The sequence below is a fragment of the Gobius niger genome, assembly GCF_951799975.1.
Source record: "Gobius niger genome assembly, chromosome: 20".
Lineage (NCBI taxonomy): Eukaryota > Metazoa > Chordata > Actinopteri > Gobiiformes > Gobiidae > Gobius > Gobius niger.
This window is the reverse complement of record NC_136871.1, coordinates 19,416,897-19,431,272: the sequence shown is the minus strand read 5'-3', so window position 1 is coordinate 19,431,272 and position 14,376 is coordinate 19,416,897. Positions and strand designations below refer to the sequence as shown.

At 41.4% G+C, this 14,376-nt stretch overlaps 2 protein-coding genes across 7 annotated transcripts in view; both read right to left on the bottom strand.

Moving 5' to 3' along the window:
- anks1ab (ankyrin repeat and sterile alpha motif domain containing 1Ab) overlaps positions 1 to 1,630 on the bottom strand; it is a 30,432-nt gene extending 28,802 nt beyond the window's left edge. For 2 of the 6 annotated variants that reach the window (XR_013793969.1, XM_079579035.1), the window contains exon 1: positions 1,265 to 1,628. Coding sequence is in view for 5 of the 6 variants with exons in the window: in XM_079579035.1 (XP_079435161.1) it covers positions 1,265 to 1,555 (291 nt within the window). In the remaining variant the exon portion in view is untranslated. Of the gene's footprint in view, positions 1 to 1,264 lie in introns of all 6 variants that reach the window. The other 4 variants (XM_079579037.1, XM_079579039.1, XM_079579038.1 and 1 more) reach the window with 4 other exon arrangements.
- Positions 1 to 14,376, bottom strand: part of snrpc (small nuclear ribonucleoprotein polypeptide C) — a 48,034-nt gene that overhangs the window by 26,457 nt on the left and 7,201 nt on the right. The gene's annotated exons all lie outside the window — the stretch shown is intronic.

Below are 14,376 nucleotides of genomic sequence, written 5' to 3'. Positions count from 1 at the left end.
ACAGCACATTAATACAGAAGCACACATTAGGCAAGTCTTATGGGCCTAAACCCAACTAAAACAGTTGGGAGAACTGCAAACAGGACGCCCGGCAGCAGGATGCCACACCCAACATAGTCTGAATAAACTGTGGGGTCGGAGGGCACAGAAGAGGGCAGGAAAGAGGACAGAAAGCTGAGGAGCTGAGCCGGCTGCATAAGAAGTGAAGCCTGAAGCCATGAAGTAGAATAAGAAACTGTTTGGAACATTACAATAATTAAAATGACAATCTATAAGATATCTCACGTGTTGTTTCACTGAATAAATCAATAACGCTAAGATGGGGCAGAACAATGGTGGGTTTGTTAATCGCTGTAAAAGGCTAACAATACTCAAAATGCCCTTGGACAGACTGAAGATAAAGTGCCTCTTATCAAAGACACTAGCTCAAGGCAAAATATGTAAATTGAAGTGTGAAGTTCAAATTTGGCCTGGGACTCTGTTAAATGTTATGCACTGGTTAACATCTGGCCACAGCGCAAAATATCACACAATGGAAGAATGTATTGCCAAATATATCAGAGTTAGAAATCTTAATCTGATTACTGTGATGTAACCAAAACTGAAAGTGTCATAAATCCTCTAGTTTGCGGAGATCATTGTGAGAAATGGATAATTCTGCCTTAGAGCGGTGCACAAAATTATATTGTCAGTCATCAGCTATCGCCACAGGCTAAAACTATTTTAAGCCGTTTCGAAGTATTGCTAAAAAAAAATTTTTTTATCTGTATGGTATGCAGCACACACCCTGAAGTACAAAAATCTCAAGTTTAGGCTCTGGGGGATAATGGGGTTAGGGACTCTTCACATATAAGGGGATGCATAAGACGCGACTAAGGAGCCAGAGGAGTGCAGGAGAAAACAGTGGAAGCGTGGGTCGGCCCCTGAGACATGGACTGAGTGGATGTGGAATGACAGCACAAGCCCAATTAGTCTTGGATGCCAGGGCTGCTACAGGGAGGTCGGTGCAAGTGATCAAGCCATTCATGCATTCAAGCACTCGCCGCAGGCATCCTCCGCCAACAGCCTGGGTAAAGTTACTACACTCCATCACTGCTGCTGCTGGACTTCAGATGGCTTCACTGCAACCTTCATTCCCCTCTCGATCATATTGAATTCTGTCTTTCATAAAAATGCATATTACTGAACATCACTCTCAGAGGTGAAGGCAATGTTGGTGCCACTTCCCTGTGTCCCGTACCCCTCAGCAATGTTGAAATATTACCTCATCCCACTCGGAGGCAAAAGAAGGCATGCGCTTCATGGCCGTTTGCCCAGAACTACAGTTCGACACAGATCCGCTGCGTCCAGCCAAACCTTCATCCTCTCCAACCACTGGGGATGTCAACAAGTCCGAGTCCGACTTGGACAGGCTGCGGATCAATGCTAGATCTGCAGGTCTGGATCTCACTGCTGCAGATACTACACTCTCTGCTGAAAGTTCACTTGAGTTCAAGTTGTCCTTTGGCTCATGAATCAAACTGTCCACACTGACCTCTGATGGACAGTGAGCCATGATGAAGCTGTTGGTTTAACTTTCTTGATTTGCTGCAGACTTGCCCTACTCCAGAGAATGATTGAGGATAGTGGTAACTGTAGCCTTCGTCATCTTCAGTGTTATAATCCAATGAAAAAGTGACTTCAAATACTCCTGTGAGAACAAGAAGCCACGTAAATGCCTGTGTTTTCGCACCGAAACAAAAGGTCCACCCAGTTGCATCCTGTTGCCCTCCCCTTTTACTGCCCCCCTCCTTCTAACAGTTATTGTTAGCCTTTCACTTCCACAAATGCAAATAGTCGACTTCTTACATTCATAAACTATTATACATTCATAAACAAAGCTCCTAAAAAAATATCCACACAGCAACCTACTAATATATTTCCCATGTCCTCTTACCTACTGCCTTAACATCACTGCTCCTTCTGTTCTTGGTGCTCGAATGCGTCCCGCTGAAGGGTTGTCCACAGGAGGACTGCCTCTGTCCTGTAGTGAGAATCAGAGAATGGTGGATCCCAAAGCCTGGCTTCATTCAGACTGACAGGCTGGGGTAATCAGGTTACCAACACACTGGGTCACTGCTCCAATTTATATGATCAAATGCTAGGACTTCCCCTTTAAGACTGGACTATTTAACTTTTGCTTGGTTGAAATAAAAGCTACATGCCGATAGTATCTCTGCAAAAAAAATACTTCCATAGCGCTTGTGGGGTTTAGAAACTGCTACAATAGAGTTAGAATGAAGATGACTGAAGTTGGACTTTTTTTTTTTTGATAATTCATTAAAATCTTCTATCAAACAAATGTTTTAGTGTGAAAAAAAAAAAGTTTCTTTGCACAGTCTCAATCCACACCTGCAGCACCAAAAAGAAACATGCAAACCCCACACAGAAAAGCCCCATTGCCCAGAAATCAAACTCGGGACCTGTGAGGATAGCACGCTAAACACTGCACCTACATATCCCGTCTCTGGTACCCCTTGTAAGACATAGGGCTAATCCTCTCTTCAGGAGTTACTGACTATGTTTTCGGCTCAATATCTCCAAAAACGTCTCTCACCTAGGCCCATACAGACTGTGTGTCACAGTGATCAATGATCACGGATGAAGCATGGGCCAAAACAAGTATTGTCATAACTTTCTAATGTGTGTTTTCCCAAATACTAGAAAAAGTGACTGAAAGTAGTAATGGCTATCTGGGCAATATGCCAATAACATCATCTCTTCAATTTATCTTTGAAGAAGAAAGGCCATCTGTTTCTTCTGAATGGTCACACTTCATAGTGATTGGATAAATCGCCGTGGTTTATCGCTCAGAGCATGACGCAAACTGATCAATAGCAGATCAACACAGGAGTCAGATCACAATACATTTTTGCCGCCCAGCCCCAACTGCAGGTGTTTTTTATTGTGCTGAACAGGTTCATCCTACTTTATCATGCGTCTCCTTTGTACTGTATATGACAAAACATACAACAATCACATATTCCAACAATAAAAACAGAAGGCTATGTAATTATTGCATCCATTTACTTAGGTAGGGATGTTCAGAAATAAGGGTGGGTAATAGAGAAGGGCACATCATTTTTGCCATTCACGAGTGCTCTCGGAGGGAGTGTGGGCTGACAAAAAGGTCTCTTGCAAGGCATCTTTAGTATTCACAGTCAACAGTGCACACTGCGCCACTGCCCAGTGCCCTCAATCAGCCAAGTCCTTTGCAGGCTCACCTCTCCCCTGTGGGCTCCACTGGTATGTGCATGACAGAAAAGATAACATCCTTCGCGTCACCCCACACAGCACTCATAACTCTGCTCAGCTAGCACCAAGAGCCACATGCACTAAAGCACCCCACCAATTATCTCCATGAGGGCACTCAAACAACTGATCCAACATTCGAGACAGACAAAAATCAGCAATACAACTTTTTTTTTTTAAATAATGTCTTCACAGCATATTAGAGGGACAAAAATAAAACAGCCCCCCTCCACTCAGCTGGCTGGATGCTCAGCCCCGGGCTAAAGACAGTGGTGACTCATGAACGCTCTTCTCTAACAAAGACATGCACACTACAAGTCAGAGCTGTGCCGCGTTCAGCAAAAACACAAGAGTTGTGTGCTGCTAAATGTATATTTATTTTGTTGAACATGATTTCTTTTTTGTATTCATGCCGAGATGTTCTTCAGTTTGGTGGTAACCTGCTAAACTTAACTCTTAATGATTAATATTAACTTTCTTTTGAACATTGACATTCAGGATTTGTAACTTTAAATAACAGGGTAAACTTTATTTCTGAGTATGCATAAAACCTAAATACGTCCACTGCTAGCGCCAACATTAGTAAAGCAGTTTAAATCAAGCTAAAAACTGTAGTAGTAGCCATTTAAACACTGAAATAATCAGAAAGACTATGGTGAAGTGGGAACTAAAAATACGGAGGACCACAATCTTATGACATCAGCAGGTGGCGGCATGTGCTGTGAGGTCTTAATAGGGAGATAGAGTGCTGGATTACTCAAACATGCGTGAATGAAAACAAAGCAGAACTTTAGAGGTCAACATGGTCTCTGCTTAGTTTAAAATACTCCTCGAAGTCGTAAAACTACACAAAGGGATGCAGGTTGAATAAGTCATTATCTGCAATCTAGTGGCTGCAGCTCCCACCTGATCATCCGCTATTACCGACACAGACAATGAGACCACCGGGTAAAGGCGTAATAGGGTTACTCAAGCTATGAAAGTATTACCTTCGGAACAGTGGCTCGCTTTTATAACAAATCAGAGAAAGGCAATAAAACAACATACGTGCGCACCTTCAAGAATACCTTTAAGCTGCCAGTTGTTCCCAAAGCAACAGGACTGTCATTCCAGACATCTGTCCCCGACCGTGAAAATGTCATCATGAGCAGCAACAACGAAGTGCTGATAATTATTTGATTTTCAAACAAACATTTTTTCTTTGTGACTCAGATAATATGTTTCACATCACAGGTGCCTTATTACAAACACACATTCAAATTGGTTGTGTTGGAGCCATATATGCCTTTTTTATCTGTTTTAGCCTCCTGCCACTGTGTGGCGCTGTGTGTCACATTATGTGATTACCTGCCCTATATAAGGGGGAAGGGAAGGGCACGCAGGTGTTGCAGTGTAGAGGTATACAGTTTTTCGAACGTGTCTATGAGTTTATTGTCTGTGGAGAAGCTGTGTATTTGTGGATGGCTGAAGGTAATGCCAATAAAACCTCTTTGGAACACAGTATTTTTATGGACTTTGTTGGAGAAGACACGCGTCCGAGATGCCATAAAACACTGCAATCAGAGCGGACACTGCACAGGGCATTTTGGCCGCAACAGGTTGTGTAGTGTGGGCTAAACTGAGCCCTCAAAATCTGAATTCAGTTTCTCCATAAAGGCCCTATACCTGATTTTTTTTTTTAAATGACAAACAATGAAAGATGAAGCCACCAATTTAAATTTTATTTGTGGTCCAAACTCAGTTCTATTTTTCTGTCCTAACATAGTTGTAGCAACCCAATTCTTTACAGAGCAGACTTTAAAGGTGCATTTCACAATTTGCAGGGTCGCTTTTCAGGGTCACTGTCACAGAAATGCTAGAACTAGCTAGCAAGTTTATGAAATAAATACAAATGTTTTAGAATTCCTCATTTCTGAAATGCGTGTTAGGTCACTTTGCGCATGAGCAGCAAGTGTGAAGTTGGGACAGATCACATCATTGTAAATGAGCCAGAACTGTGAAAATATTTGTGAGACAGGGGATCACAGTCTAAAAGCATCATCATTTATCATATTGGTTCGCACTGTATCTCTGTAGTACAGTCGTGATTCCATCATAAATAAATAGGCTAATCTGTCACGGTTCTGTCTGTCATGTTCAGTTCCCCCTATATTTTGCTTAGTGTTCTTGTCCTTAGTGTTTTATTTTGACTTGTCTGTTCTGTCCTTGTGATTTTGCTTTGCTTCCCCTTTGTTGATCACCTGCCCCACCCTAATGTGTTTCACCTGTTCCCTGTTCCTTGTGTATTTAGACCCCTCTGTTTTCCCATGTCTTTGTTGGATCATAGTCGTTCATGTGTCTGTGTCCTGGTTCAGTTTTGTGAGTTTTTGGTTTTTGCATTTTGTCCTTGGAATCGTCCATTAAATTTATTTTCAGTATTTTGGTTGGCTGATTGCATCTGGGTCCTCATTCCACCTTCGCACCTCCAAACCATGACATAATCGCAACACATTCGCTAATGCTAACACGTATTTCGGAAATGAGGATTAGATGCACGGGGGTATTCCACCCCAGAAATGTCTGAGTTTACAATATACTAAAGGAGGACAAAACAAAATGTGTTCCATTACTTGAAAAGATCAGGTATTAAGCCTTTAAGTGGTGGTCAGTTTGTCCTGCACTTGAGGAAAAGCAAAAACTAAAATTAAAGACATATGATGATATTCTCTAATATTACCTATCCATAGGTTTATCACAGTGAATACAACTAATTGTTCCAAGTGTATTGGTACAATACCATTATTTGCACTAATCCAATACTATTGTCAGTTCATAACAGATGACATAGATTCAGACAAAGTAATATAAAGCCGTTTGTGGCCCCATGACATCTTCAAGTGACTGGTGACTAACATCTGGATGAGCCAATCATCCCGGTGTAAAGTGACAGGACGCAGAGGCATTATATGACCTTAGATATTATTGTTTGCTGCAATATTTTTTGCAGCTAAATATTATATTTCAAAATGTGTTATTGTGACAGCCCATACAGTGCACCCAGAAAGAATTTACATCCAAAAAACTTGAATATCTCATATACATAAGTATTCACACCCTTTATTCAATACTTTATTGTGGCACTTTTGGCAGTGATTACAGTTTTCTAGGGTATGATCCTACAAGCCTGGCACACCCGCATTTGGTGTATTTTCACCATCCTTTTTTGCTGTTCCTCTCAAGGACAAGGACAAGGACATTTACAGACTTGTCCTGAAGCCACTCCGTTATCTTGGCTGTATGCTTCAGGTCATTGTCCTATGGGAAGGTGAAAGCTTGCCCCAGTCTGAGGGACTGCATGGGGCAGGTTTTCATCCAGAGTGTCTCCGTACATTGCTAAATAAATCCTTCCCTCTATCCTGACTAGTCTCCCAATTCCTACTGCTGAAAACAACCCCACAGCATGATGCTGCCACCAGCATGTTTCACCTTATGCTGCCTACACACCTAACCGCACAGATCGTGCTGTTGCTTCTTTTTGGACGCTTGAAAGGCTTGTCAGACTCTCACATGTGTTCACTTCAGGCGGTGCCACTGCTGAGCAATTCTGTAGAAAAAAAACCTCTGCCCTGTTGCTGCTAAGCACTAAGATATGAATGAAAACGTTTTCCTGATTCTTTGTTAGTACTTTGGTGACAGTGGAATAGTTTTACCAGCCTACATTTCTCTGATATTTGAGGCAAATCTCGACACTTTCCTCTCTTCCTCTCCTGGATATCAGGCTATTTCAATATGTGTGGGTTTGAGTGTGCAGTACCTGTCTGTCCAGTGATCATATCATGATGAAATCCCCTTTAAAACATGATTGTAATCCAGTGCCTCCTTAATTTCGCCCGCATTGTGTTTTCACAAGTTTATTGAAGCGCATGATTCCTCTGATCCGAATGCCTAGGCTCAGGAAAGGCATTTCAAACCACAGCTGCTGTGGCTTTTCCTCCTCTTTTAATTGCGTTTTCGTTTCACTTGTGTCTTTGTGATGTAGAAGAGGTGGTTATGTTACTCCAAATTCAGATTATCAACAAATTATACCACAATGTGTGTTGAGCTCCACACGCCGCCTTCACTCTGCTCTGAACAGCTGTGGCGCATTGCTGCACGCTCTAAAGGTGCGTACACACCAAACGCTTTTCGGGCGTCAAAAACGCGGCTAAAGCCCGTAGTTAGACGCTTGTGCTTACCTAAAGTCAGACGCTTGTCACACTCTGGCCGTACGTCAGCGTGTGTTCTAGCGCTACAACAGTCATCGTCAGCCTCGAGGCCCAAACACATTCCCAGCGCAGATTCAGCCACTGAAATAAGTTTTCTTGTTGCCGCTTTTAATCCTGGGTGTGTAGGTAAAGAAACACTGAAGTGTGTCTTTGTAAAAGTCCCAGAGCTGCTGTAGCTCCGGTTCACAATGAAGCTAAACCTCCGTGACTTGTTTTCATTTTTTTTTTTTCTCGGCCGGCATATAGCCTAATCTGCCCCGGTGGCTCAGCTACAAGGTACGTCACTGTTGGGGAAAGCTCCTGATTGGTCGACGCTCGCAAATTTCTCCAATAAGTTCAACATTTCCCAACTCTAGCGTGGGCTGCGCTGGACGCCCTGGAGGCGCGTCAAAAGCTTACCACGCGCGGAAAGCTTCAAAACGCGCCGCACAGGAGGCGAGTGGCTCGCTGCGGGATATTTTGACGCTCCCTGAGGCGCGTCCTCCATGTATTTTCAATGTAAACCCGACGCTTTGCCGCGTTTGGTGTGAACGCACCTTTACACACCTGCCACTACGCACCCATCACCCGCACATTTGTGCACATTTACATTGACAATGCACAGGAATCAACCCCACCTGCCTTGCGATCTGCATTTGGTGTGCACACGCCTTCAGGGATGGTATTTGCCATTTGCCAGGTGGTGAGCAGTGCCTGGTTTCCTCCAGATGTGACACTTAGCATTCAGGCCAAATAGTTCAATCTTGGTTTCATCAGACCAGAAAATCTTGTTTCACATGGTCTGAGAGTTCTTTAGTTGCCTTTTGACAAACTCCAAGTGGGCTTTCATTTGCCTTTTACTGAGGAGAGGCTTCTGTCTGTCTGCTCTACCAAATGAGCTGTTTCCACTGGCAGGCCCTACCCAGCCCAGTGCCTGGTCTACCTGGTTAGGTGAGCGTCCCCACTGCCCAGGCAAGGATCATCTGGGCTGACCAGGCACAATGGGACGTGAACAGACTCTGATTGGAAATCGTGAGAGAGGCCCGCCCTTACTACATGCAGGTCATCCTTAAGATCATCTCGCTGTTGAAAAAGGTGATTTTGGTCATGATATCCTTCAGCTGCTGGTGGCACAACTTTAGCTGTTGTTAGCATAACATTAGCATGTAGCTTACCTTCATAGTTGTCTTGTACAGTGGGTTGCATAAGAATCCACCCCCCTTTAACTTTTCGACATTTTGCCACAGATCCACAAACATAAATATATTTAATTGAAGTTTTATGTAAAAGACAGACACTAAGTGACACACCATTTTATTTCACTCCACAATGCATGATTTTAACTTCTTTTTATAAATAAAAACTGAAAAGTCAGGTGCGCAAAAGTATCTAACCCCCCTGAGTTATTACGTTATGGAACCTTCTTTGCAAAACAGCTCAAGCTCAGTTAGATTAGATGGAGAGTGCTTGTGAACCGCAGTTTTCAGATCTTTCCTCCGATTCTCGATTGAATTTAAGTCTGGACTTTGACTTGGCCATTCTAACACATGGATATTTTTGTTTATTTCATTTGAAATAGAAATCTTTATCAAGAAATAGCCTAAGCTAAACAAAACCTATTTTGCATTGAAAACAGCATGGCAAAAAACATGGTTTTCTTCAACCGCAGCACAGCTTAAAAAGCCACCGAATTCAGACCTGGCAACCCTGTCCCGGGGACACACACGTTAAGCTCCTTGAGTTTGGGAAGGCGTGGCCTGATGGCTAGCCCATCATTTGTCACTCCTCATGTGCTATTTTTGAGGCAAATCATTAGGCTACTGTAAGATTATCATTATAGCTCGCACTTGTCGGGACAGTTTAGTCTGTGGTTCCATAAGAGTGAGATTATTCATTGTGGATAATGTCCTCGTGTCTGTCCACTTTGCATCATGTTTTAAAATTGCAAAAGATTTTATAATCCTAGTGTAAGCCACACTCATTAGGCTACAGTTCACCCAGAGGCAAACTCCAGCATTGTACCTCACCTTCAGAAAATCTTATCAGTGTTGCTGTTTTTATTGGCTCCGTGTTTTCATCCAGGTTGCAAAAGGACATGTTTTTGGCCCAGTGTGATAAGGGAAGGTTCTTTTTTATCTTGTTGCATGGCATGAGCCATGAGCGCTGGAGGCCACATAAGGAGAAAGATAAGGATAAATTTAGCATGAAGCCGAGATCTGAATCAAAGTGTAGAGTACTGAGCAATCCAACTTTATATGTACACTCTTTATTTATGTACAGCATGAAGTGGCCATGCAAACTAATGTTTAGCTGTATGCCTACATCAATTAGGCATAACATTAGCAATACTTCTACATCTCATATTGTATTATATTGCGTTGGATAGGGCCTTTTTCTTGACTTACAAGATGATCGAATCTGAGCATCCTAGCAGCTCGAGCTAGGATGCAGTAATTCAAAAGTGGTACTGTAGTGGAGAGATTATCATGTAAAGAGCTGTAGGGGAGACTTTTTTTTGAAGAGTCCACTGCTCCTCAACACAACATCCCACAAGAGCCACACTGACATTAAATGAATGCTTATAACCTTGGCTTGAAGTAGGTCTTGCTTCCTTCGCTATATTTTATTGCACTGAATAGTTATTAACCGCCCAAAACAAGAAAATGGACAGTGACAACGTGTCCCATGGGGTAGGTTGTCATATGAGTGGGGTTGCTTGTTCCTATTGTTATTCATGATGTTATTCAGAATTTGTATTTTTTTGTATTTTTTTTTGTTTCTTGAGATATAAAGACGAATTAAGTTTGTCACCGACAGATAATGCTTTATTGTCATGCAAAGAAAAAAATGCATTTGAAACTTTCAAACCCACAATTCACAACATGTCATGAGCAAGAAAAGGTGTGGACACATCTGAATGTGGAAGAAAGAGTAAGAAGGAAGGTGGGGTAATTAATTCACAGATAACGCTGACGGTTCATGGCTAGGTCACTTTCGATATAAGAGAGCGTTGTAACACGGCAGCTGTCCTTGACAAGCTCCATATCCATGCAAGTACTGGAGATGTATGCTTTAATGAAAGCACTGAGAGAAGCAGCAATCAATCAAACAAACATGTTCAATATATTCAGCAGAGAGCAATCCGCATCAACTGAATTCTTAAGACAATCCACTTCCATTATGTGAAGCCCAGAGAGATAAGTGCATAATATGGAACTAAAGACTTTAATATTTGTGGCTGGATGATAAAATACTTTCATGCATTGAATGTTAATTATTTTGCAAAACAGCAAATTAAATAAATATTTTCAGACAGTACATGAGTTTGTTGGCACGCCTCAATCGGCCCTTATCTTTAGATGCACAGAAACTGCCAAAAGCGGTTAACCTTTCTACATTTGGAACATCAAAGAGTTTTGGAAACCAGAATTATTTAGTTTTTATAAAAATAGACATTGCCCTCAACTCCACATAACCCATTTTAGAAACAGTTTAACTTGATGCACATGAAAAAGGACAGACACCACTCAAAAAACAAATCCAGACAGCTTGTTTTCCTTAAATACATCTTCTACATTTTTAATGTTGTTTTTGACAAATAAACAAAAGTCAGTAGATGACCTGGAAGAACCCATGCCCGTGGGCCCCCAGGCCCAGTAGCCCTCGAGACTTCTTTCTCAAAAAATAAAATAAATAATACATTTTCTTTCTTTCTGATTCTTAAAAATGCAGTTATTTCTGTTCTTGTGACTCAGTTTTGTTGAATTGGTGACTTGATGTGGTTATCACATCATTAAACAGTTCAATCTTTGTGGTATCATTTTTTTTAGGCCCTCGATCAACTCAATGCTCTTGAAGTAGCCCTCGGCTCTGAAAAGGTTAGTGTCACCAGTCAGATCAGGGTATGTAAAACCTTTGATAAATCAACAAGTTTCCTGTGTGTCAGGACAATCTTCCTATGAAATGGTGATTGACAAAAGAAAGTCTGGTTTGTAATAAACTGGTAGCATCAGTGCTGACTAAGATGGAATAATGTTGCATACCTGAGGCTGAGTCAGGAAATCAGTTTAATCAATCTTTTGAAACCATGAATAAAACTGCAGCTATGCTAGTCTGACTAAGCATTTAGGTTTTGTGCCTTTTCTCCAAGTAAAGGACTTTAAATTGCCGCGCAACTAAAACAGAGAGTAGACAGAGTCACAGTATCAGTAGATTCATCTTGATTTGTGCATCTCTAAAGTGTCTGACATCAGCAGAGAAAATACTCATTCTGTAGTAAGTGGAAAATCAAGAAATGAAATGAAATGGCAATGAAGACAGAAAACTTGACTTTATACAGCGGTTTGGGATAACACAAAGGATATTTCAAGTGTATATAAATTAATCAAGTACAAAGAAAAGTTTAACACACATTCATTCAGTGCTTAAACTCACACAGGTTCAATGTCAAGAGATACCTTGGCTGCTCAAGTGCAGATTTGAAAGCATGTATTTTAAAATGCACGATAGAATGAAACCAAATAGAAGAAGAGGACCTTGGTGACATTTTTGGTCTGTTAGTGTTAAGCTTCCGTGAAACATTTGTAACGTAGACTTTCATTTTGGCTTAGTCCAAAATATGACGATCACCATGAGCAATTAAAACATGCCTTTTTATATTTATATTATCATTTGAATTGAAAATGTTTAATCCATGCTGCAAAGGAGTCTCAAGGATCAATCAAAATCCTTCATTACAGGGGCAAATAGAATGAACTTTGGGGTCAGATTTAAAAATAAGTTTAATGCTGTCTCGATGGAGGAGGATTAAAAGGGTGTTACAGCAAAACATGCAGCCGTGTGCCAATCCTCTTATGATTCTTTGGTTTTGACTTGGATGAATGGATGGTTATGGTACTCCATCAAATTATTCTCATCTATTATATTTTAAAGCATGGGTACTACACAATCTTATTATTTTCATGCTTGCAATTGTAACATCTCGCACAAATACGTTTCTGTTTGTGACACAGCTACTATGTGTCACTCGTAGATGACTAACTTCAAGTATGAATCAAAAGTATTTCACATTTCTAAATATAAAATTACATTGCAACATCAGGATTCTTACCAACTTTGTGAAGTGCAAAGTACCATAAAAGGCCTTGCAAGACCCACAAATGAAGTACAAAATACTTTCAATGCAAATGCTGCAAAATTAATATTTAACATGCTTATTTATAAAACATAGTGATGCGTGAGGCAGTGGAGCAGGTGAAGGAGATTCACAGACTGTCGTTCTCCGTGGGGAGCACGGCTGGCCTGTGGCAGGACACATCTCTCTAAATAATACTCTCTAAATAAGGTACATTTGTTTTTTGAGTGGGGCATTTAATGATTAACTCAGTGTTTATCCCACTGGCTTTTAAAGCAGATTTAAGTAACCTAAGGAACCTTAATAAATCCTTTTCGTAGTCCCTCTGGGCAGGCCCACCTTATACCCACAAGCCCCGGGGCTTAAACAGAATTGTAAGCCCCCACCCCCCTCAGCGCAAACCAACGCCAACCTCCAACCCTAACCCTAAATCCCACAAAAACCCTAACCCTGCTACATGTAGGCCTTTCCCTCTGGGCCAGGTAGGGCGGGCTCATCCAGGTAATCAGGTACACACATAAAGCACATACGGTTAGTCATGCGGCAAAGTGAAGTGACTGACATGAAAATCAACGATTCACACCCACACCCACTCGCTCTAACCCGAGATGGTTAAAAAAATGTTTTGCTCAAATATATATATCTGTATATTAATGGGATGATTGGGGGGGTCCTTTCATCCCCCCTGGTGTCTCTAGCCAGAAAACCACAATTGCAAGTTGACTGCCACCGGACCGGAGCCACCAATACACACTAATAGAATCATGACGAAAAAACCAAAAGGCTAACTGGCAAAGCTAACTGTGGGCTAGCGCCACTTTAAACAGTATTTACAGCCAAGTTTGAGTGAAAAAAAAAGTATTTCCATTGTGTAATTGGATGTACAATATCCCTCTCTCCCTTTATCTTTTCTGTCAGCGCAGTATTTACTCTCATGGACAATTATTCAGTTAAAAAAATCGCAACATGCTACGACACCTGCAGTGGCGCTTGTGGCCTCTAGGGGCAGGAGTTACTTAGTACTGCTTTAAAGAGTGTATACGAGATCTAGAATTGAGTAAAATGTCTAAACTGGAAGCAAGTCTAAACCAAAGGCAAACACTTTAAACTTTAGCAGTTACTAATACATCAAAGAAATACATTTTTAAATACATTTGCAGAAGACTGTGAGTACCACCTGAATAAGCCCAAGTACCACCAGCTCGAGAAATACTGCTCCAGGACATTTCTAATGGACCCTCCATCACTGCAGAATTTTGCAATGCAGCATATGATCAAGTGTTAGAGTTTCATGTTAGACACCTCAATTCTTGGATAATCAATCACTTCGTATCCCATGGTTACATTGTGAATGACCTAGTATAGAATATGAACATAGGTACAACACACTTTTCTTATCTCTAAGTGATTTACACTACTGTGCAGCTTACACTCAAATTTCAAACCAAGAAGTAGTTTCTCTATACAGCATAATCAAAAGGTCAGACTAGCGAGGAAGGGCATCTGGCTTAAAGTTTAGAAACCTAGGAGGCTGACATTTGTAAGTTATGAAGAAAGCTTTGCTCATTTGATGGATTTATTGCTTTCTACCCTGAACAATCTGAGGGTTGTGACAGCTACCAGCTGTGTAACTTAGTGCAGCAGGTTGGAGTGAAATTAGGTGTAACACTGCTTTGTTTTCTCAGATACTGCAGTGTACTACAGCTGTTTGTGTCAATGAGCCCATGG